The 25,703-nt window shown below is 38.8% G+C and overlaps 1 protein-coding gene across 1 annotated transcript in view; it reads right to left on the bottom strand.

Moving 5' to 3' along the window:
• Window positions 1–25,703, bottom strand: part of LOC146004085 (uncharacterized) — an 87,783-nt gene that overhangs the window by 2,479 nt on the left and 59,601 nt on the right. Inside the window, exons 2-4 of the mRNA XM_083142714.1 lie at window positions 24,016–24,459; window positions 14,590–14,762; window positions 1,289–1,509 (exon numbers count right to left, since the gene is read on the bottom strand). Coding sequence (XP_082998840.1) covers window positions 1,289–1,509; window positions 14,590–14,762; window positions 24,016–24,428 — 807 coding nt within the window. The 5' untranslated portion in view covers window positions 24,429–24,459. The remainder of the gene's footprint in view (window positions 1–1,288; window positions 1,510–14,589; window positions 14,763–24,015; window positions 24,460–25,703) is intronic.

Below are 25,703 nucleotides of genomic sequence, written 5' to 3'. Positions count from 1 at the left end.
CAGCAAAAGTCCAATGGACATCCAGAACTGGATGTCTAATGGGGGGATATCCATAATATCTATGCATCTGATCTAGACACTGTGAATATCATATGCAGGGTGGTATTTGTAGGGGTGGATGGGGGATTTCCCCCCTCTGCTTGATCAATTTTATCCATGGGGGGAAATTTTAAAGGCGTAAAATCATTATATCATGCTGTCCCTAGACAGTTATTAGAATTTCCCCCTCACTGGAAATTTCTTAAATACCACGCTGATCATATGTATATCACTCGGAGATGTGTGCTGTATGGGATGCCAGAGACAGACAAAAACAGAAATGGGAAAGGTGAACCAGGCAGCGATAAAATCAATTTGCTTCCTCCTAAGCCTTAAAAGAAGTTTCCAACGTCCCTGACACTTCGGTAAGCAAAAATAAAGTTAGTGATTTCAAATGCATGTACAAAACAATAAACTTTATGTACATATCTAGAAACATTAGCACACATGTAACCGATCTTGACGCACCCCTTATAAAAGTTGACCCGCCCTCGCTGGCGAAAAAAGGGTGGCGAGAGAAGTTAACGTCTTTTCTGGAGAACGGTTGAAGTGCGTCGCAGAGGACAGTCCGAGTCAAGCATTGATACGGTTAGGATCCGTGTTACGTTGGTTATTGGTTTCGCGGGCCAAATAACAAACTGTAAGTGAACTAACGGCCATGATCTCTGCCGGAAAGAGAGATAGTGTCTAAAGAATAAACTGTGAGTGAACTATCGGCCTGTGCAGTATTCCTATCAGAACATGAAAAAGGGTTACTAAAGAAGAGAGGCTACATGTTTATTATGAACCAACGACAGGAGGATTAGAAGATTGAAGACGTCCAATTCGTTATCAGCAAGATTTGTGTTTTCCCCCCAACTCCCCCTAAGTGTTCATCGTTAGTGTTTTTCAGCGTGTTTATCGCCAAGTGAATTAAATAGCTAAGTGGCTACATCTAAGACGTAAGTACTCAGTGAAGTAACCACTAAGAAGTATTTTGGGTCTAATATCTCAACAAATTCACACCGGAAGCTGACTAATCTGTGTATTCCGGAATCGTTTGTAAACCGCAGAAGTCAGGTGTCTGGGCCTTTAATAAATATTAATATAGTATTTTTGTGTATAAATAATTAGATACTTAAATATAAAAATTCACTGCTGGTCTCCTTTTGTGTTATTGAAGCTGGTCGATGGCAGAATAAAAGTTGCACTAATAAAACCAAAGAAAAAAAATGATATACACACAGCAATAATTTCTAGTATGTCTTACCGGCGATGTACGTGGTCTCACTTTCCCCCTTGCTTGCATGGAAATTTCCGACATCTGAGTGACGTCGTGCAAGGTCTCGTTCAAGTTTGGACATGTACTGGCACGTACGAGGGTCCCCTTCTGGCCTAGGCTGCCGTAGAGGCTGGCCAACATCGATACACTCTCACTAGGGACGCTCAGCAGTCTTTGTCTGAATCTTTGGCTTCCAGGTTGCTTGTTCACTGAAAGACACAATTGAGAAAATTATGAAAGGGGTCAAATACTTAGGAGTAATATTAACAAATGAAAATTATGTTAAAGAGGAAATAAAAAGTAGGCTTAATTCAGGAAATGCATGTTACTTCTCTCTTCATAAACTTCTGTCTTCTCGTTTAATATCTAAGAAACTAAAAGTTAAAATATACAAAATAGTAATTTTGCCTGTAGTATTATATGGGTGTGAAACTTGGTCCCTTACATTGAAAGAGGAACATGAATTGAGAGTATTTGAAAATAAAATCCTTAGGAAAATATTTAGACCTAAAAGGGATGAGGAGACAGGTGAGTGGAGAAGGTTACATAATTTAGAAGTATATAAATTGTATTCATGTCCAGATATTATTAGAATGATTAAATCAAGAAGACTTAAGTGGGCAGGCCATGTGTCACGAATGGGAGGGGAAAGAGAAGTTTACAGGATTCTTGTTGGGAAACCTGATGGTAAGAGACCTGTAGGAAGGCCAAGACGAAGATGGAGGGACAACGATGAGATGGACCTAAAGGAAATTGGTAGGGATGGAAAAGAGTATATAGATCTTGCTCAAGATAGGGACAGATGGAAGGCCTGTGTTGCTGCAGCCATGAACCTTCGGGTTTAAGAAGGCTAGAGAGTTCGTTAGTTAGTGAAAGGGGTCTCACTCATTGCACAAGCAATAACAACATCATGTTGTGATGTCAGTGCGGAATGCCTTCGTTGTTAGGTTTAGTTCTCAGCATAAATAACACCTTTTTGGTCAATGCCACAAAAAATTGAATCTGAATTGAAATGTATTTACAGTAAAACCCCGTTAATCCAGACTTTCGTTAAACCGGTCAACTTATCCCCCCCATTAGTCTGGATTAACTGAAATAACCTAAAGGAACAGTAGAAAGTGCATTAAAACTCCGTTTATAGCAATAAAACACATTTATTATGGTGTTTTTAAAGAGCATAGGCCTAAATACACTATACAGTACAGTAAAATGAAAAGCAATACTGTGCATACAATGCAGTATGTACATTCACGATATCCATATTATGATGATGTGCCCGACAAACCTGGCTCTGCATCACACTATTTTTTTTTTTTTGCCTGTCCGGATTAAGCAAAGTTCATCTTATCAGGGTTCGGATTAATGAGATTTTACTGTATTTAAGTGTTGTGACCAGATTTACACATTAATACAACACTGTGTATTTAACGTGCATGCATAAAACTATTTTACAGAGTAAGGTTAGAAGATGCTTATAATAATGTAATAAAAGTAGCATAATCATGTACAGTGGGATCCATGAGTATTACCGTAGAAATCGTCCATGACTACTTTCATTAATTTTTCTCTTACATTGTAAATGTTTCTAAGCGATGGATTTTTATGTATGCTGGTGCACAAGTTGTAAACAGCTTGTTTTTTAGTTTTCTTTTAATTCTTGAAGCATCTCTTGGGTCAGATAAAGTGCACGAACATGGTGATGGACAATTTGCACGGTAATACTCATGGATCCCACCAGGGGCGGCGCCAGAAATTTTCGACCGGGTGGGCAGAAGCTGTATATTGATATATTAGGGTGGGCACGTATAAATGTAAGGCCATATAGGGTAAGACACATATATGCATGACATACATGCATATGTATCCCCTTCTCTCTTACACTCCCGATTTTCCTTCAGTTCTTTTCGCTTTCTTTTTCATCTTTTCTGTTTTACTCCTTCTTATATCTTTCTTTCTCAGCTTGTTACCTCTTTCTCCCTTTCATTTTCTCTTGTTCCATTCTTCAAATGTTTCTCTTAACTGCCATGCACACACACATCACATGTATGTGTGTGTGTCTTCCCTCTTTCTTTTCTAATCTATTCTCGCATCTTGTTTCACATCTCTGTCTCCGATGGACAATTATTTCAAGGTAAGTGTTTGTTTGTGTGCAGCCATACATTCTAATCAGATTCTTTCCTTCATGTCAATGTAGTGAAATAAATGTGAATTGGTTGCGTCACATTTTGTCCTTCAAGTGCAAAAATACAAGGCACGTACCTACTCCACTTTATATATTAGGCGACAGTGATAGAAATTGTGATGGTAGACAATGGTGAAGGATTAAATTACTTTTTCGTAATTTAAATGCATGTTCCTGATCATATTATTTTCATCATATGAGTTTTTGACTGAAACCTGGGGGTTAATGATCACTTTTCTAGGCTTACAAGGTTTTTACAGCTGACAAATGTATCTGAATGTTTGCAGTAACGGCTATCGGGTGCCAAAACTTGGGGGCAAGGACAGTTTACTTTTTTGGTAGAAAAGTCTTAGCCTTAAGAGGCCATAGTGCGGGTGCAACAAGTGGGAGTATGTGGCGGGGGGACTCCCCTCTCGCTCCTACAAATCGCCGCCACTAGATATTTGGATTAAAATTAATGTCTTATTGGGAATGTAAACACACACACACACACGCACCCCCACACACACAAACACACACAAACACACACACACACACACACGGAAAAGGCAATTCTTTGTTCATTCTTCATAAAGTATCCCCAGGCTTATGAAAGGCTATTTTGACAAAATATCTCCCAAAAGCAATAATCAAGTAACATTGAAAAATCTGTTAGTTGTAATTCGTTTTCTAAAGTAAGTCTTCGTTACTCATGCGGAAGAAGTAACGCACGTATGGTTAGATGAACACATGCACTGAGGTAACAAATAGTTTACATTTTGTAGAATGTGATTTTGGACACAATGAATTAATCGAATTTGATCCCCATGCCCGGTAATTCATCTCATTTTCACAGACGACTTGGGTTGTATGGCGTGACCTTTTCGAAAGCGCTCAAATGTCAACCTCTATCCTGAGCAGTTTACCCTGGAAACTTTAATCTTGCAGGCGAACGATTCTCCGACGCCTGGAACCAAAGGGTTGTATTTTCAGTGTCTGCGTGTATTTGCCCCCCCCCCCCCCCCTTTGTCACTTTCACCTAATCACCATTGAACCTCATTGTCCCCATTAGCCAAAATAGCAGAAAAGTGACTTCACATAGAACACATCAGTCGAATCAGCAACAACTTACTCTTCCAAAAGTGGAGTTTAATAAGTTCATGCCCCTTCGCAAGTTGAGGTGGTAGTTTCAATTCCACATTGTTTCATTCTTGGATCAAGGCAGCTAACTCCGTGAATAATAACGTTGTTTTCCGAAAGTCTCAAATATTTGTTTCTGGCAATACACCCTCTTAAATGAACGCATCTTTTATGGTGATAATATAACACGTTCCCTGCAAGTTCTTTCTGTATATTTTTTATCCAATGGCATAACGTTGTCGCCTTATAATGAAGAGGTTCTCGTTTCTACTGCCCCCTCCCCTGGTGGAAGCACAATGCACGCTGGTTCGGACTCCACTTTAAACTGTAGGTTCAGTCTCTATTAGCCTATCTGATCATAAAAGTGGATTTAAAAATAAACAAACAAAATTTTCTAATGGATACTTCGTGACGCCTTTTTTCTTTACTTCATCTGCAGCTACAGATTCTGTTGACCTTTTTGGCTGAACCTCTGATGCTTCAAAAGTTTAACCCATTCTCAGCGTGATTGATTAGTTCTCTGACGCCCTCAAAACAAAGCTTTCCTTCCAACTCCTTCTTCTTTTATTTCTACGTAAGCTAATCACAAAAAAAATCGCATGATTACGTAACTGATAGGCAAATTTATGTGTGGAACTAGGATTTCTAAATAGAATTAACCACCTATTATCAATTCAATAATTCTGTTGCTTTTTCCAAACCCACATAACTGTTACATCAAAATTAATATACCTCGGTATTGTAGTGGCTATTGTAATTGCTTCTTATTAGTATTTATTAATAGAACGCATACAAAGTTGTTATTTTCTATACTATGTACATATTTGAAAATGACAGGTATGTAAAATATAAATATAAAAATTGTAATGAAATAAAGAGACACGTCTGGAATTTCAATGTAGACCTAATTAAAAAGTCGAAATAATTTATTGTGTTGCTGGAGGAAGCAACGCAAAGGTTTTAAATTGTTTATTTAGAGATTTTTTAATGATACGCAATCCGGGATTTATATAGTATGTGAAGAGCTGGAGCTTACAACACCAAGACCCCACCCCAATCCCCTCCACAGTTTCAGTTGTAACCTTTCGCCAAGCTACATGAGGTGGTTAGTTATACGTATTTCTACATTTTTCATCACATCCGAAGTACCTAATTTTTTCATTATGTGGTACTTTCCAAAGCAGTTTTTTCCCCAGTGAAGGTCCGGAGTGGCAGCCCTCAAGCTCACCCTAAACCCTGATCTAATTTTGACCATACCCTGCATAATTTTGCGACTCCTAAGTCCACTAGCTGCTTCTAATCATAGAAGTATTCAGTTGGTCACAATTTTCTTGTTTCAAGATCTATAGTAATTCCTTTTGCTTTCTAATGACAAAGTTAAATCAGGTTTTTATGGGATGATGATATGTGTGAACATTTCTAGTATATATAGATAATATTCATTAGTAAAATATACATGTAATGAACGCCAGAATACACTTATTTATTGCAACATTCACATATCTCTAAGTACACATATGTACTTAGTGAATCTGATTGGGAGGGCAATCGGGTGGGCACAGGAATTTTTGGGTGGGCGCTTGCCCACTCGTGCCCACCCCTGTCGCCGTCCCTGGATCCCACTGTACATCAATTTCAACATCCGTGCGTGAATGTCCCGCTCAGAAATGTTTAGTATGTGTGTGTGTGTGCGTGAATGTGTTTTTTCTCTTTCTTTTTTATGTGTTGTCTTAATTTTTTTAAATCTTGTCTTTGTTCTTTTCTTTGTAACCATTTCTTTTCTTTTTTATTGTATTTTCTTCTCTCATTTTTATGATTTTGATTATGTACACCAGGTAAATGTCAAACGGGGTTAGGTGGGAGAACAGCCACAGGCTGAACCTCACCCTTTAATAAAGAAAATTTGAATAAGTCAGAAATTAAAGAAAAGATATATAAAAGTTAAAAGATAATTGTTCTTAAATTAGCCTACATTATTGAATTTCATTTCTATACACTGGGACATTTACCTCCACTAGCATTATCAATTTGTCCATCCAAGAATTAGATTTTAAGACTGTACTTTACATTATGATGTCTTCTGGTATTATAATGATGCATTTTCACATATAGTTTTTCTAGATTTGTTTTACAATCTATTACACCTGCTAAGATATTTTCTGTAAACTGATGACTGATCAATGGCAGTGTATTTATGCCAACACAACTAAAACTAACAAGCCTAACCTAATAATGAAGACATTCCTCACTTATGTCACAACACGATGTTGGTTGTTGCTTGTGTTACGAGTGAGACCCTTGTGAAAGATGTATTTTTTTAAATCATTAACTAAAGTGTTGCAATCTTTTTTATTTCCACTTTCATTTGCCTGTGGCCTCACATTAAGGCTTACCAACATACTAATTCAGTGTTGCCTCTCACCTTGACTGTTCCATAGTATTCCAACTTAATTCCGTACTATCTATATATTTGTAGAATGGAAATTTAAAAGCTTCGTTGATAAAGAGAAGTAGTGAAACAAAACTACCTTTTCCTGTCATATCTTTGATTGAACTGAACATCAAAAACTATAGCGAGGAAGAACTGCCAAGTGAATTAAAACAATTACCCATAACGAAACCTTAAAGCTCTTGGCTCCAGTTGCAAGAAACGCCATATTGATAAGTAGGCCTTAAAACTTCATACAATTCAAATGGTGTAATTATAATAATAATAATAAATTCTTTATTTCCGTAGACCCATATCCAAGGGTGTGGAAAACGTCATACAATACTAAATATTACAAATGGAGTAGGATTACAATGAAAGGAACAAAATGCGAACACAAAAATACAAATAAATCATATGGGTTAAACAGTTATAAGTGTCACATACTAAACTTGTAAAGGAGAAAATCCAAATATAAGAGACATACAATATCAAAGTAATTTAGATGCTGCAATTTACTAATCCAGTTTAACTATTTAAATTCATTGAGATTATATAGAGGTATATCTGTTAAATACTGTTTATAAATTATAATTGCTTTCAGTTTCTGTAATTTGTTTCATGTGTGTTGGAAGTTTGTTATGGTATTTTATTCCTACAACATGAGGTGATTTGTCTGAAAGAGCAAGTCTGTGTGCTTGCATGTGGAAGCAAATTAAGTGGTCTCTGATATCTGTGCATTGCGAAAAGTACAAAAAGACAAACTGTTCATCAAAATGTTTATAGAAAGGAATCAAGTCGAATCTAGTTTCTATTTAAATAGTGGGACTCAAGTCTGATCTTGACAACAACAACAAATTATATTCAATTTCAATTTTATGATTTGTAAAATAATAATATTTTACTTTTAGTGTTATGACTATGGGCAAAATATGAAATCTTACTCCGCCGGCAGTACTCGAAGTGGAAATTCTTAGCTGGGAGGATTGACCTCCGTGGTGGAGTGGTTAACATGGCATGCTACGACGCCAGAGGTCCCGGGTTTGAATCCGACCTGAGCATGGATGTTCTGTGTGAATGTCTATTCATCAATTTCATCATATCATCACTCATTCCCGTCTTCGTAATTAGCTAAAGTGGTAGAAAAGCTAAATAAAATAAGTCAAATGAAAATAATTGTAGTGGAGACAGGAAGATTTCCCCGGTTGGGAAAAGGTAGTTTAGGAGAATTGTCTTAACTGGGGAGTGGTATCCCCCCACCCACATTCCCCTTACTTTGAAAATTTCCTTCATGCACCCTTGGTAGGCTTATTTCTTTGGTTTCTTTGGTTTTCTTTGTTCAGTCCTGTGCCTAAGGGAAATTTCACACCAAAGCGACAGGCGATACGTGTCGCTTCGAAGCGAACCCTCAGCAATCAATTGAACCTTTCAAATCCAAGCGACACGACAAGCTGCACGTGTCGCTTGTCGCTTGTGTGTCGCTCGGATTGGGCCGTTTTCTCAATACCGTGCATTGTGTCGCCTCGGTTCGCTGTCCGTGAATACTTCACCCCAAAGAGCTATATTTAAAATCTAGAAGAGAGTCCAATCAGCGGCCTTACAATATTTTTGAACCCCTAATTTGTTGATATAATAAAGTATCAATATGTACAATGTTTCAAGACTTAAACTCAGCGTTCTTTTGACTTATTCATGTTTGTTTGCAGTTATCGGCACGATGCAGACTGGAATGTTGCTTCTTGCTACCCAAATGATGTTTGTCGTGTTCTTCTCTGTTTCGAGCCACTGTGTAAGATGACGTGAGACTTTCAGCTGGTTTATTATATGAGGGCAAGAACATAAATGAAAAAAAAAATCGTGTGTATTATTTTAGAAAATAATTATGACATTTCAGTAAAGTAAACATACTTTCGTTTGAGCCATAGACGAGAAGATATATCTTTTAAAAAAATACGAACCCTGACGAACATTAAGTGAATAATGAAAATTAATAGTTATGGAATTTCTCTAAAGTTAAAAATTGCTCTACTGAAAAATTTATCTGGCGTGGCCTGTCATGTTGCACCAAGCCCTTCATTTATCAATATTTGATTTCTAGGACACATGTTAATTCATGCATAAAATGTTTAATACTGGAAAGGTATTTACGAGGAAAATTCTTAGGATCCAGGCATTGACTTTAAAAGAAAATAATTTACCGGGACACGGTGTCATGTCACGAATATTGAGAACGACTGCTTTTAAGGAAATCGAAAAAACTAGCGTATAGAGTTTGAAGTCGGTGCACGTGCTTTCTTCGTTTTCTCATAGACAACATACCTCTCCCGAGTTGAAATAACTTGCACAAATTTTACAACATTATTTACACGTAGCAACAGGGGTGCCCATCCATCCCCCAACACCCTGGACGCAGTCCCCCCCAAATTCGTTCATCATAATCCCCCCCCCCCAAGTTATTTTGATAAATATATAGTAACTGATTTTAATTTGGATGTAATAGCTTGTCAAGTGGTGGATAGTTACATCTTAAAATGTTGTAAATGTTGTGGTACAATATCAAGTAAATGGTAAGACTAATGATTCGAATAACGTTTTCGTATATAATATTATCAAAAAATGCGCCTTGCGAAAATTTTGCAGGTTTTAGGAAAGGTCGCTTCCAGCGCGCTATTCCCCCTCCCTTCAATCCACCCTTGTAAAACTCTGAGCAGCATTGCGAGCGAAGCGATCAAGAAAACTTTTAGCGTATTTACTACGAAACTGGCAATAATACTAATTTAATAAGGAGTCAGCATTTTGACAATGGCCGCGACCTTCACTCCTTCCAAATTTTTATATTTTTGCTCCTTCAGCACCCACTTTACCTCTGTGCTTGTGGCGCCCCCGTTGCTAATGCTGTGTCTAACCATCACTCGTTCTTATTATACTAAAGTAGCAGAAAAACGACATAAAATAACAAAAATAGTTACCGTGGACTTCTTGTCTAGTAAGTCCTATATCTTACTTCACTATGTATCACCTCATGTAGCTATCCGGTGTTTGTTTTAGGAGTGAAGGAACAAAGTCGGATGGTTATGACCCACCGCCATACCGCTTAGCGAATAATCCAGAGTAAAATCCATTTGATACCATACGACTTCCAAATGATATAGAAAAATGACAGCCTAAATAATGATCATCACACGAATTTTATACCAAAGAGCTAAATACACCCCCCCTTCCCCGAACGTCAAAGTTCGATACCCTCCTTACTATGGAAATTCTGTGCCAACCTAACATTGATATCCAATATCTGGATATTCCCGCCAATTTTATGCTCAATCCCCCCCCCCCCCTAGTAGAATTCCAGTGATAATCCAAGATTTAACGTTGATAGTCAAGAGTTTCATAGTGCCCCCAAAATAATGCTTAATATCCCCACAAGAATTCACCTGACAATTTAAAACTTAATAAGAACTGGACACTGTCCCCCCTCCCCCAATAATACTTATTACCCGTCCCTTAGCAGTATACGAAGTGATTGTTACTGTTATCGAAGTTCAACTTCTGTCCAATGCTGTATTGATATTGTTTTTTAAGTCAAATTTCAATCATAAAAAAAGCAAATGATAAAATCCACCCACCCACCCCAAATTTGGGTGGACGCAACCTGCGTCCGCAAACCCTCCTGTGGGTACCCCTGCATAGCAATGTATCTTCTTACGTTTTCTTCTGGTGACTAATAAACTGGTTAATGCAATTACATCGTTGTCATCACCCGATGACTGCATCATGCGAATTTAGCAGAGAAACAAATCTCTCTTCGGTGTGAAATCTCCATAATTAGTTTCCTTTTTTGGAAATGAATAATATAATTCGCTTATTTTTGTCAGGTAACGAATAACGAAATTAACAGCTACTTTTCTGTACGATTGAGTAATAATTAACAAAGATTAACAATAATTTGCTGAAAATAGAAATAAAATGTTCATGTTCAAATGCACAATAACAATTAAAGTTATTGCTTGTTAAAAATAGAAAAATAATATTCATGTATACAATAATAACAATTTACGAAATCATTGTTTGCTAAAATATAGACAATAAATTTTAATGTCCATATATACGTACAATAACAATGAACAAAGATAGTGTTTTCTAAAAAATGGAAATGAAATTTCAATGTTCACATGTACTGTACATTTGTTACAAGTTTTAGGTTACGAAATGTTTTTAAAGTACTCGTATAAGTTTACTTTGAATTGCTTACCTCTATATTTTCAAATTAAAACATGAAGTTTGTTATTATTTAATACCAGGTATCCAAAAAAGTTCGTGCCGCTGGAACGAAAAGTGCAAGTCAAACGGCATGTGTCGGCAACCCTGTCTGGATGGCGTCAAAAGTTTACATTCCCGGCAACCGTTAGTCAGTGCAGAGTTGGGAGGCGTGTCGTTCGCATATACAGCAGGTCTGTAGGAACTACAATCCTGAAGGGAACATGTCAGTGTCAAAGGACGTTTTACGGTCGTGTTTACTGTACGAGTTCAGCAATGCTGCAGCCGCTGCTCGAAAGATATGCTCCGCGTTTGGAGAGGCATCAGTGAGTGAGCGCACAGCGCGAAAGTGGTCCAGTCGCTTTGCATCGGGCGATGAGAGCCTCCAGGACAAGCCAGGACAAAGCCTCCAGGACAAAGAACTTGCACAAGGGTTTGGAGTGTCGGAGGAAACCATTCGATTGCATCTGCACAACCTCGGGAAGACTTGGAAGGTCAGTAAGTGGGTTCCTCACGTTTTTTCCGAGGAAAACAAACGCCAGCGGCTCACCATTTGCGCATCATTGCTGTCACGCCACAAGAAAGCCCCATTCCTGGACTAGATATTGACATGTGACGAGAAATGGGTGTTATACAGTAACCGCAAAAGAAAACATCATTGGTCGTCCCCTGGTTCTGTTGCATTGACTCCGAAAGAAAACATTCATCAACAGAAGGTTCTGCTCTGTGTTTGGTGGACCAGCGCTGGTGTTGTGCACTTTGAATTCCTAGAGCATGGCAAAACCATCACATCCGAGGTGTACTCGTCCCAGTTGCAAAGGGTTGCAGCTGCACTGCGTCTGAAGCAGCCAGCACTAGTCAACAGGAAAGGAGTGATCCTTCTTCAAGACAACGCTAGACCTCATACGGCGAAAGCGACCAAGGAGGTAATCAACACACTTGGTTGGGAAATTTTACCTCATCCTCCTTACTCCCAGGACATTGCCCCATCCGACTTTCACTTGTTTTTGGCCATGGATAACCATTTGCGTGAGCAACAGTTCCGAAACCGAGATGATGTCACGCAGGTCATAGGACAATTTTTTGCTTCTAGGGACCAGAACTTTTATAAACGCGGGATTTATAAGCTTGTATCTCGTTGGGAACATGTAATTGAATATGAAGGAGCTTATTTTGCTGAATAAAACACATTTGCCAGAAATTACAGAGTCTTTATTTCTCACTGCAATATACGGCATGAACTTTTTTGGATACCTGGTAGAAGCTAATATTAGTTTTAGACTGTAATCAGTATAGGAAAGGGTTCATCGTTTTACAGATTGTGCATGCAACACATTCTGTGAGTTGTATCTTATCTAGAATAAAATAACACTAAAAGTAAGTCGGATACTGTTTAACTCAAGTTTTCCAAGGACTGGTAAAAAACATTCCCCTTCCCCGGATATAACATTAGGATCTTGACCATGTATGCAAGCAAGAAGGCGGCTGCAGGCTAGTCTCTGAGCACTCGAAACTGAATGTTCTCCCTTCCACCAGTCTCTCTGCATGGTTCGAACTTGAAGGATGTAGTGGATTGAAAAGTCCTAAGTGACTGTGCAATCGCTTCCCTTCCGCAGTGTTTGTGTGGCTTCGTTGGATTGTGAGAGGGCAAATTGAGCAGCAAGAAAATGACCCCAGTGCAACGTCTTCGTTTCGGGGAGAGGGTAGGGGTGGTGAATGTTGGTTCGTCATTGCTTGTGAAGTTCGTTTTGGTGCTGGTGACCTTCCGTGCTCCTGCGAGAAATAGGAAAATTTTGCATTGTTTATGAACAGTTTTTAACTTGCAGAGATGTCTTAGCATGGTTTCATCACCCATGTCTCTTGATAGTTCATTAAGTTAGGAACGTTGAGTTTATTTCTGTAAAAATATCCGCACATTTTGAGGACTTTATCTGTGTACATACGACATTTTGTGTTTACAAAAGTGCGAAAGTGCTTCGGAATATGACGAACGCTTGTGACAAGGACATTGACGCTTTCACGATTTTCCTTTTAGCTCCTGCAACCACGTACCTGGAAATTAACATTTTTAAGGTAAGTGTATATTTCTGGACGACGATTTTCTTTAATATGCTATTGATTTGGGGTGTTATATTTAATGGCGTTAGTAAATTTATGTTTGACGCCGATAGTAATTTTTGACGTTTTTATTAGGTTGGGTTGGAATGCTGTTAGAATAACCCGTGTCTTTTCAACGTGTGTGTGCATAAAACGATAGTTTGTTTTAAAAAACTGTAAAACTGCTTCGTGATACGAGGAATTGGACGAACGCTGCTCGTTTTCGCATGTTGAAATAAATTTTATGTTACGTTAAACACTAACTTCCAGGTATGCCCACAGGGGGGGTTTCATGACGCACCTGCGTCATGGAAATTTTTGGGGGGGACAAAATTTTATACCCCCCCCCCTAATCAGAGGAGCAATGATTAAATCTTGCACAAAAATAGAGAAAATGACAATGAATATAGAAGTAGAAATTATAACACCATTAAGCCTTGTTTCCATGATATGAAAAACTCAATATGCTGACCAAGGCAGTAATTTATTTTATTATAAAACATAAACTAAACGTAACGTTTCAACCTTCTAGCAAGGTCTTCTTCAGACTCTGCACCAAGTACAAATGTAATAAAAAGGTACAAAAACAGGACGATATATGTATATATCTTCACACAAAAATGGGATCGTTTCGTTTGATTGTCTTGTTATTGATTTTTAGTTACTGTTATTATCAGTGGCGTATGCTGGTTCTAACGAGTGGGTAATCTCCGACCTTTTGATCCTCAAACTCCAAAAGTTTCCGTGCAATTTATGTCAAGCTCCATATTGGATGTAGGAATATTGTGTCGGAATGTTTGTCTTATTGCTACGATCACAATCAATTAATTCTCGTTATTGCAGTTTACTATACGTGTAGAATTTCAAATAATAAAACAAGACAGTATTATAAAGCTATAAAAGAACAGCCTGTGAAATATAAAATGAAAGACGTGCACTAGTGAAATAAAAACCCGCAATATTAATTTAAGTGCAAAATTCAACTTACTCCAGGACCCGATTACTTGTGCCGTACCACATCCAAAGCACGCTGTTTGTCCAGTTGCTCCGAAACTGGATTCATTGTTGTGAATGTAACTGCTGTAAACATGAATATCAGACAATACTAGACATAAGCTTTGAAACTGCATTTCAGAAACACCTCCAAAATAGCATAACTAACTTCAACTCCAGTTTCCCATTTTGGGGGCGTGTTTCCTTAATATTTACCTTCATGTTTTCCATAATTGACGGGTAGGTGGAGCCCGTTTGGCGCCGAAGGTGCGAGTCTGTCTTCGGGTTTGACAATCCCCAAAACACTAGGCGGGTTGACGGTCGCCTGTTTCTCCGTGAGGGGTTGTAGTTTGCGTGGTCTGGGAACGCCTGTGCCTGCTACGGCCGACCTAAGAGCAAAGTAACAAAATATCAATTATTGTACACTCAAAAGCATAATGAAATTAGTCAGTAGTGCTGCCAGGCTTAAAATATTGGATTGAAGATGTGTTATATTTTATGTTCATACTTGTTCCATGATTCAGGGTATTATATTTGCACTTACATTTTATTTTCATTACGAAATTTTTAGGCTATTCGGGAAAAAGCACACTAGTAAAAAAAAATGCAATTTTACAGCAGACCGTTATTTTTGTTTATTCTTTGTATAGTAAACATTACAGATACGATATAAATGTTCGATCTTGTTTTATTTATTCAGTGTCACTTAAATGAAAAATCGCAGTTTGTGACTTATGTGCGGTTTCCCGAATACACATGCGATATCATCACTATCCCAGAAGGTTAAAAAATATTGTCCTTGTAATTTTTTAAAAAAACTTGTATATTTTGTGGGCCAAGTGCCCCTCCCGTCGCATTTCCGTATCGTTATGATGATGGTAAGTAGGGCTCGAAAGTTCGTAAACAATGATCTACAGAATGACCTTAAAATTATTTTAAAAATTTCCTAAAATGATAAAAAGTTACTTAAAAATAATTTTCGCTGTTAAAATGAAAGATTGATTTTTTCATAAATTACAACAGAGTAGTTGAATATTTAGACAAAACCCATTGTTTTGTTGGTACCAGTAGTATAAGCCGGAGGCACAAGCCGCAAATGACGTCTCACTTTAAACCCAATGCTCTTTCTTTTTTTTACCTTTATGGTTAACTCTTTGCACCAGTAATCATTTCCCATAAATTTGGCTGCTTTCTTGCATGCGAATTGAATATATTTTACTTGCATTTTTTTAGACAAAATGATATAACATGGTAATATATATTTCTAAGGATGATATAGATAGGAGTGTATTTGAAATGTGTTTGTAGATTTTATGTAAATTGTATCTTATGTAAATAAAATATATAATGGGCATAAACAGCCATATGCATTGCTGTAAATATATTGATGATGATGATCAAAACAAAACAAGAAGTTCATAAATTTATTGCGGTTGGAAACCTTGACAAGCATCCTAATAACGATTTTTGTTCCGCCAAATATAGTGCACTTCGTAAAATAACTTGGTGACATGGCAAGGCAAGATAAGTGTGAACATTTTGTAGTAATATGCATTGTAACTTTCAATGAGCTTAGAGATTTGTGTACATAATGATATTTTATAACATTGGTTATTTTCTAAAAATAATCATGTGAACAGCAAGAAAGTAGTGCAACTTAGAAATATTGCCTGACTTATCCCTAGAAAAATAACATGCCGAGTTCTATGCGTGCGGGAAAGTCTCCGTGTTCTCCGAGCTTGTTTTCAAAACACCAGCAAGGACAGCCTTTGAAAAGGGGTGAGAAACAGATTCTACTCAATATTTATGTAACGTTCTGTCAGTGGTATCCTGAGAAACCAGTAAATGAAGTGGTTAAGTTCGTATCCCAGTGCAGTGGTGTGTCAGTGTCTGCAGTTTTAAGGGTTATGAAAAAGAGAATGACCAGGAGAGTAACAATGTATGCGGCTGCATATTCGTCTGATGTTTTGAGAGCGGGTTCTCACATTCAGAGGCTCTTATATAAAATGAATAGGTGCGGCGAACTATGAGTGTAACAGCAGATGATTGCGGTCATGAATCAGCTGACGCGGAGTGATACATCGAATCGGTGAGACAGTTTGTTTACAGAAGGTCTCAGGATTGGTGATTTACACTTTTAAAATTACTTATTTTATCCACTGCTAAACTTTCAGTTCAAAGTATTATTGTTGTGCATTTCTATTGACCGTATGGTGAACTTGCTGTAAAGACTAAGTCAGGAAATTTAAATACGTAAATTTTTCTAGCAAATGAATTTAAAATTCAGAAACAACCGGGAATAAGAAAAATAAAGACTGCAAAGAAACACTGAAAGAGGAAAAAGTCCGAAAAATGCGAAATATAAATAATATTTTCTGGTTCTAATTTACTGAAAACTGACTGATATTAGGTTTAGCATTGTTTTCAAGGCTAAAAAATATATTTTTCATCAACTTCGGAGCCCCAATGATAAGCATGCAAAGGATAAAAGATCAAACATCACGAAACATTGGCCAGGAAATATGTAATAATTTATGCTTTTAGTTAGCTTTAATAAGCTTTATTTTGACATTTTTGTATCTTCTATTTCGATACTCGAGACGAGATCGATACTATCGAAACGGTCATGATCGATACAGACTTCGTCGAAGGCTGAATTATCGGCAAGGTTGTGAAAGACGGTTCGTTGACCTGCTGGTACATTAACTTCTCCCACTAGGTCAGTGGTTTTCCTGCAGGGGGAAGGAAAAAGTAAACATGGGCGGTAAATTAACGATACTGGCACCACTGACATGCATCAGGCAGTAATATTGTGGAATCGAACCAGGGGAAAGGTTAGGGGTGGGAATAGGAGGGAAGAAACCTTTGTTTCTGCTACATTGATGGATGTGCGAATGGGTCCGTCAGCTGTCATATGAGTTTGTTGCCGGAAGTGAACTCGAAGGTGTGTGAATATTTTATATAAACCAGAAACGAACAGAAGCTTCCTTGCCCTCGGCAAGTCCTAACTTGAGAAACCCAAGCAACAACTGCGCATGCGCAGAGTGTCCCTTGACAGTTTTCAACTGTTCGACTGGCAGGCATCGAGTGTTTAGCAAGAAGTCAGTCACGTAGAGTTTAAAAAACGCAAATCGATGGAGTGGGTCGGGCCCGTGGGGCTCATGCCCCATCTCGAATTATGAAATATTTTTAATGTGAACCCACAATAACCTACGAAAATAACATTGGCGATTCTTCAGATTTTGCAAGAATTTCGATTTTGTCCTTGATTAAATGAATGGCTTGTTTGTGGAGAGAGACAGGCTGCAGAAGTCTGCAATCTGCAATCAGGGTTGTTAAAGGTCCAAAATTTTTAAATAAATTCAATTCCGGTCCAAGAGAGAAAACCAGCAAGCGTAAACGGGTTCCGAACCGTAAAGAACATCTTTATCTGTAATGTATTTCATTTCGGTCCAGGAACCTTTTTACTAGATGGATTTAAATACCGTCCAGGAACCTTTTTTCCGGCTCAATTTAAATTCGGTCCAGGAACTTTTTTTCAATGAAACATGAGGCAACTTGGACCGAATTTAAATTGTGGGAGAAAAAGGTTCCGGTCCTGCAGCGGAACCCAATAGAACCCATTAGAATTAGGTTCTGGTTCTTTAAGAACCCTGTCTGCAATATTTGGTAATGTAAGTTTTGTAACCATTAGTGCTAGGGTACCAGACGTCCTTATTTAGTCGGGACAGTCCATTCTTTTTAATTTCCATCTCGACTTTTTTCGAACTGTAGTTGTGATGCGAAAATGTCTTCTTCTTTTGGGTTAACTTACAATCAGACATGTTCTTCATTATAAGAATCGTTGCTTATGTATCATTTAATTTATAATTTTTTCTAAACATAGAATTATCATGACTGTTCAATGGTGCTGGTGCAGTACAAGGAAATGATAGGAAATGTGAGAACATTGTTCATTTGCGGAAAACATTACTATTAGAATACTTCTGAGAATTGAATGTAAACAATTAGCACACAGCATTTGTAAGCGACTATTGGCCGCGTGCATCAACGCCGATTATTTCGAAGTTCAGATGAACGAGATCAATTGTAATTCACTCTAAATGAACTTGGTTTAAAGATTTGCATTGCACCAACGAAAAACGACGTTCAGGAGATTCCGTTCAACTGATCCGAGATTAATTTGTAAGGCTATACCTGATTGGTTGGCTAAAACAAATGACAATCAAGAACCCAATAGAGTAATGTGATGTGTTAAAGTATCAACATGTAGGAGAAGAAAATAATTCGGGCTGCAAACTTCTATGAATTTGAGAGATGTACTAATCAACCTTGTCAATATGTACAAGGATGTAGTAGAGTGTAAAAATAATAATAATAATAATAATAATAATATTAAAACAGAATTGACGGCACAACACAAAAGGAGAAGGAGAAAGCATGGAACCTTCTTCTACGGGACTTTAATGCCATACCAAATGCATTCGATTTTGAGAAAACAGCGTATGCTGAACCTCCCCCGCTAAATAAAGATATGTTATTATTATTTCTATTATTACTGTACTGTGGTAAATATTTGAATTTTTCATTTCTTAATTCTTATGTATTTATATTGTCGTGTCGTGTAAACTGGTGTAAATAGCCAGTAACATGTATTTTCGTACATTTATACAATCATATTTCCAACAGCATGTAGCAATATCGTAAACATTGCTGTGTTATAATTTACCTTACACGTAATATATGACATTTATATATGTTTTGTGTTCTGGGATAGAAAGTACAGTATTTATAAACATTACGACTTTGCACCAGAGAACCACAAATTATTATTATTATTTTGGCAGTTTTTAGTTTACATAGTTCTCGAATTATCAGCATTGTACATCCAACATCTCTATCGTTTTCACGCCCTCGATATCACTTTCCGCTCTTTTTATATTAAAAAACAACTGCCTGCAGTCGAAGCGTCAGTATCGTGAACCAGGATCAGACACCAAAACGGTCGCGAATGGCCGATCAGAAGATAAACTCGTTTTGATGTTCCTAGATCGCGATCAAGTGTTGAACCGTCTTCGTGCAATGGAATTTTCCAGTGATCCTTTCCCGATCCGAGTTTAAAATTTGATCTTCGTTCGTGCACACGGCCATATGTTGCTGAATGTTTGTCGCGTCAGAGGGGAAGGTCTGTCAGCGACTTGATTTTTTGGCCATAATGCAACTCTAAAATTGTTACCTCTAGCCGCAATATTACCATAGCGTTGGTGCTCACATCCAATATTGCAACAGTATTGGCACAGGCGGCCGGAGATTGGTGCTGATCACATCACCTCTGCAAATGGCCGTGATCGTAAACATGTTGGGGCCCTACCTCCATAACACCTCTATGTGCCTCATGGCACGGTGCAGTGAGCACGGGATAACTTAACGTTTTCTGACTTTACCTTGTAGATGACAAAATCTAACTTTTGGAATTTCTAAAACTTGTGTAAGCATTTATTCTTTGGATTAATTGACAATATGAAAACATGTCCTGTTCCCTTTATTTATTTTTCGGACCATCCCATTTTTCCTTTGGTTAATCTGCTGGGAAACTAAGTAACTGAACTTTATTTCTGTCATCCAGTAACAAAAATCATACTTTTACATGAACGAAGCCAATTTCCAGTGGGGTTAAGATACTTGCTCGGACCACCCTCGTCGCGACGGCCATGCTTGTGGTACAATTTTTCTGGTACAATGTACTTGAAAACCAACTAATAGTTATTATTGAAACCAAATAACTGCCTTCTCAATTAAGTAGCACTAACTACAGTTCAGTTACTTCTTACAATTAAGTCCCTAAAACTGGTTTTTACAAAACATACTTATCCGATACTCTTCTTTTGAGTATACATCCTTATTGAGCATATGTATATCGGACTTTGAATGTTCACATACCGCATAATAAAACTGACCTTATCACTGAACATCGCAGTCTATTTAGAGCGATCTCGCATAATTAATTTAAAACAAGGTAAAGAATATAAAACAGAACCATAAAATATATTCATGTATCGGAAAACATTGTTTTATTACTATTTTTAATACTGGAAAGAATAGATCAAATTTAGTAACTCTTGTAAAGTCAAATGTATTACATTTGAGTTTAAAACCAGAGACATCTATTATTCAAACTTCGAAATACTCTCCTTGTCAAGTTATGCACTTAGTGAAACGGTGGAACAGCCAACCGCAAATATGATAGTAGGCAAATTGTCCATCACTATTTTCATATTTTTCTTCTGCCGTTGGGTGTACTATTACCGGTCCATTTTTGAAACGGATTTCTTAGCCAGAAACTCGCGACCTCTTTACAAATTATGAGCAGGAGCATTGCCATGTGCAAAATCCAATTGTCAGGACAGAGTTTTCCTTTGAACATATTTCCGTAGCCTTGTCAGCACTTCCAAATAACACTGTTGATTCGCAGTTTGTTCTTGTGCAATGAATTCATGGGGAACTATCCCCCTCGTGATCGAAGAAACCCACAAGCATGATCTTGGTTTGATTTGTGTTAATTATCGTCGCTTTTCTGCCACTTTTGCCTAATCGTGACGATAAGGATGAGCGATGCCCTGATGAAGTGACACTCACAAAGAAGCACCCATACCGGGATTTGAACCAGGGACCCCTGGCGTCGTAGCTCTCTGTGATAAACTCTCCGTCACGTAATCGGCACATCAACATAATGTTCGTCGAGTAATTTTGACGTTATGTTCATAGCTTTCACAGCCCGAACGACATGCTTAGCGTCCCCGATGGCGCAGTGGTATCATTGTCGCCTTGTAATCCCGGGTTCGATACCCGGTGGAGGCACATGGCACAGTGCTTCGGATCCCACTTTAAACTGTAGGTGTAGTCCTGATTAGCCTATCTGTGCATAAAGTGGACTTAACAACGTAAGACATACTCTGTTATAGTATAATGTCTTATCTGTAACATGAATTACTGCCACAGTTCTATTGGGTTCCGAAACACGACCGGAACCTTTTTTATCGCTCAATTTAAATTCGGTCCAAGTTGCGTATTGTTTCATTCCAATACAGAACTTGGACCGGATTTAAATTGATCCGGTAAGAAGGTTTTTGGACCGTATTTAAATTCGTCCGGGTAAGAAGGTTCCTGAACCGAAATTGAAATACTTTTAAAACATAAAAAAAGTTTTTTACGGTCTAGAACCCATTTACGGGTTGCTGATTTTCTCTCCCGAACGGGAATTGAATATATATAATAAAATTCTTGGACCTTTATCAACCCTGCACATAACGCTTTGCAGTGAAGTTAGTTGTTCAGGATGTAGGTGTTCCATTTTTTTGCCGGTTACTGTACATTTAGCAGTTTTCATTATACGAGGCGTGTCAGGAAAGTAAAGATACAACGGATATATATATATCTTAGGAAATCAATTTGCGGCAGCTTATGGGAATATTATGAATCATGAAAATGTGACGAAGTGGTGTCGTGCCTTTGTTGACTATGAATGTCCACTGGACATTCGGCTTTTGCCTGCACAGCCCGCACTTCGCATTGATGGGATCCTTTATAGCCGCAGCCATTTCCAGCACTTGTGGCGTAGTGATTAACACATCGCGCTACGACGTCAGGGGTCCCGGGTTCGAATCCCAGCATGGGCATGGATGTTTGTGAGTGTCCAGGGCCGGATTAACCTATGGACAACTGCGGCAATTGCCCCGGGGGGCCCCCACCAAAAGGAAGCTGCGAAGGGCCTCCACCAAAAGAAAAAAATAACCAGCATAAGAAGTTGTTTTTTAAAAAATAAAAAAACCCTTCAATATTGTCGTACGTCTACACTCTTCTGGATCCAATTGTAGCACAGCTCTCAGTCGATCTGTTTGTAGATATATGAAGCTCAGTATACTTTATACCATGGATTGATTTGGCTGTGGTGTGGAAAGAAGGCACACTTATTCAAACAATCAATTCTCAGATACGATGAGTGATGAAATGATGAAATTGATGAATGGACATTCACAAACAACCAAGCCCGACCGGGATTCGAACCCGGGACCCTTGGCGTCGCAGCGCGATGTGCTAACCACTCGGCCACAGGGTCGGGCTCTCCTAGTAAAAAATAATTTTAAAAAATGGGGGGCACAAACCTTGATACGGACCTGTGAGTGTCTATTCATCAATTTCATAATGTCATTCCCATCTTCGCAAATTAGCCAAACGTTGCACAAGAAGCGAAGTTAAATAAAGCAATTCAATCAATCCAGCACTTGTGACTCACACAAGACTCAGCGCAGCACTGCGAATGAACGCCACTGAAAAGAGTAAGGATAAAGGTTACTGTCAGTGTTGTCAACTTATGCCCTACCAGAGGCGTATATTCGGGGCTATCCAGGCTATCTGCGAAGCCCAGACTCAGGGAATAAAATACATCAAAAATATCTATCAGAAAATGTGCATAAAATTGTTCATTTCAGTAAGATGATGAACCTGATTTCTTAGAAGTTGGAAACATTGCCTGCTTTCTTTGAATTCGCGAGACGGCTGGCCCAGCTAGCGGGCAACTCCACGGGGGTGACGGGTAAGCTTGACAGGGCTCCGATCAATGTTGCAAACCAATTTTTCCCACCATGTAATTTCCCCAGGATCGGGGAATTGTGGAGTCAAACTGTTACAGGAGATAGAACAGGGTTGCATATGGCAGGGAAGAAACCCTCTGAACTTCCTCAACAGTCTGGGTCATTGTTGCAAACCAATTTTTCCCAGCATGTAATCTTCCCAGGAATGGGGAATTTTGAAGCCAAATTATCGCGACCAAAGGGGAAAGTGTCATGTGGCAGGGACAAGAACATCATTGAACGCTTGGAGAGGAGTTGAAAAAGAGGTCGTTGACCTTCAAACACCTAGATACAGCGGGAAGTAGAAAATTGTTGGCTGAGCGGGAATGGTTTACCGAAATGACAAGGACCAGTTCTAGTCTAGATCGCGTCGAGTGGTCTTGGTGCGTGGAATTTATTTAGAGGCAGCTTGTGAATACAGTAGTGAGTGGATTGTATTTTTGTGAATGATATGTGCAGTGTGTTGTGTAGTGAACTGAAATGAGGGACATAATTAACAAGCTGTCTTTTCGGCTTACGAATGACGATAAGCTCCAAATCGTTGTGGATTTTTCTTGTATGTCCACTTTATGAACAGATAAGCTAATGGGGATCGGACCTGCAGTTAAAGTGGTATCTAAACCACCATGCATCGAACCCGGAACCCCTTAGTTTCAAGGCAACGACGTTATTACTGCGCCAACAAGGAGTACCCGAACTTAAAATCGTGAATATACTGACAGTGTATATTTCCATGTTTTATTTATGATGTATATATATTTTTAATCACAGAGTCACATCACGTCAACCCGCCACCCCAAATAAGTTAAAAATACAAAAACACCCCCACCAGCAAATTTTTGTCCATTCGAACACTATGATATGGTGCGATAGCCCAGGTTCTTAACCCAGTAGGTATATGCCACGGTGCCCTACATATTTTCCTTAAGATATACTACGTATATCCGTTATAACTTTACTTTCCTGACACGTCTCGTATATTCATAAGGTGGTCAATTATAGGATTACTTACTTGCAGCTCACGTGTTTGATTCCCAGCGACGGTCTCTCTCGCAACACGTCCCCAATCGTCTGGTTCTTCACCTCCTCGTAGAAACTGACCAATGAGAGCAAGTCTGAAGGCAGGGAAGTCTTCCTGGTTTCAACGACTGCCATCTGCCCGCTGACCTTCTTCCCCCGGGTCACTTCAGAGTCCGAGTGCTTCTTCCTCACCTCCCGGTTCTTCTTCTTCTTCCGGGACGCAGACTGTGCCCCCTTTTCCGGCAGCCGTCGTATCTGGTCCCCCCTTGAGGACTCCAGGATGATCTCCTTGTAGCGGATCTGCTGCATCTTTGTGTGGTCGACCTCCACAGGCGCTGGTCGGCACACGGTGTCCTTCTCCCCCCTCTCCACATAGTACTGGTAGAGCGACTGGCACTGGGTCATCAGGGCGGGAAGGCAGGGGGTCTGTTCCCTGCTGAAATGAAAAATATTTTTAATAAGTTGGGCTCGGACTTGAAATGAAGTCCAAAAATGGCCTGTAGAATAGAATGACCTTAAAATTATTTTTAAAATAAAATCAAAGCTTCGTTCTTTCATAAATTACAAGAGTATACCTTGTCTCAGCTAACTCTAGAGCAAGCGAACGGAAACAAGTCTGTGCGCAAGTAGTGACGCGAGATAGCTCCACCAATGAACACGTGAGAGGGAATGGGATTGCGTATAGGGGGAAAAGCGACTGCAATTATCAGAATTCGCAGCAGCGTGTACCGCTTCGCTCTGTCGACTCGATTTCCTCCCCTTTTCTGCCGCTATGCGTGACCTTGTTCCAGAGATAACCGGGACTAAGTATAGTTTAACAATCCCATAAAACCTATCGTTTGGTGGTTTCCACTCCTGAAGCGAAGATGGTTGGTTGGTTGATTTGGTGTTTTAAGTCCACTTTATGCACAGTAAGGCAGGGTTTTGAAAGGTTCTATTGGGTTCCGCTGCAGGACCGGAACCTTTTTTCTCGCACAATTTAAATTCGGTCCAAGTTGCGTATTGTTTCATTGAAAAAATATTCCTGGACCGAATTTAAATTGATCCTGAAAAAAGGTTCCTGGACCGAATTGATTCACGTTTGCTGATTTTCTCTCCTGGACCGGAATTGAATATATTTAAAATTCCTGGACCTTTAACAACCCTGCAGTAAGGCTAATTGGGACTGGACCTACAGTTTAAAGTGGGATCCGAACCACTATGTGCCTCCACCAGGTATCGAACCCGGGACCCCTTGATTACAAGGTGACGACGTTTCCACTACGCCACCGGGGAGGCTCTCGATTTACTGTTGTCGATTTAAATAATTATATTGAATATATGAATGAAAAGAAAGCATAGAAGAAAATGGAAGACAATGGAGAGCAATTGTATTTTATATTTGATATTTAGCGTCGCTACTGCCACTTTTGGCCCATCAGGACGATGAGGATAATTGACAATTAGATGAAATTGATGGAGAATACTCAAAAAGAACTCTTGTGCACCGATCGGGAACTTCGGCGGCAAGATCAAAACAATCTCGATCACGGAGCTGGCGAAAACGGAGATCAAAGAGAAAAAATATAGAGCAGAGAGAGAGAGAGAGAGAAATAAAAGGGAGTAGAGAAACGAATGAAAAGTAGGAAGAAAGACATTTAGAGCACAGATAAAGAAAAGAAGAGAAAACAAAGAAATCGA

This window comes from Lepisma saccharinum, chromosome 21, assembly GCF_977018435.1.
Source record: "Lepisma saccharinum chromosome 21, izLepSacc3.1, whole genome shotgun sequence".
Taxonomy (NCBI): domain Eukaryota; kingdom Metazoa; phylum Arthropoda; class Insecta; order Zygentoma; family Lepismatidae; genus Lepisma; species Lepisma saccharinum.
This window is presented reverse-complemented; position numbering and strand designations above follow the sequence as displayed.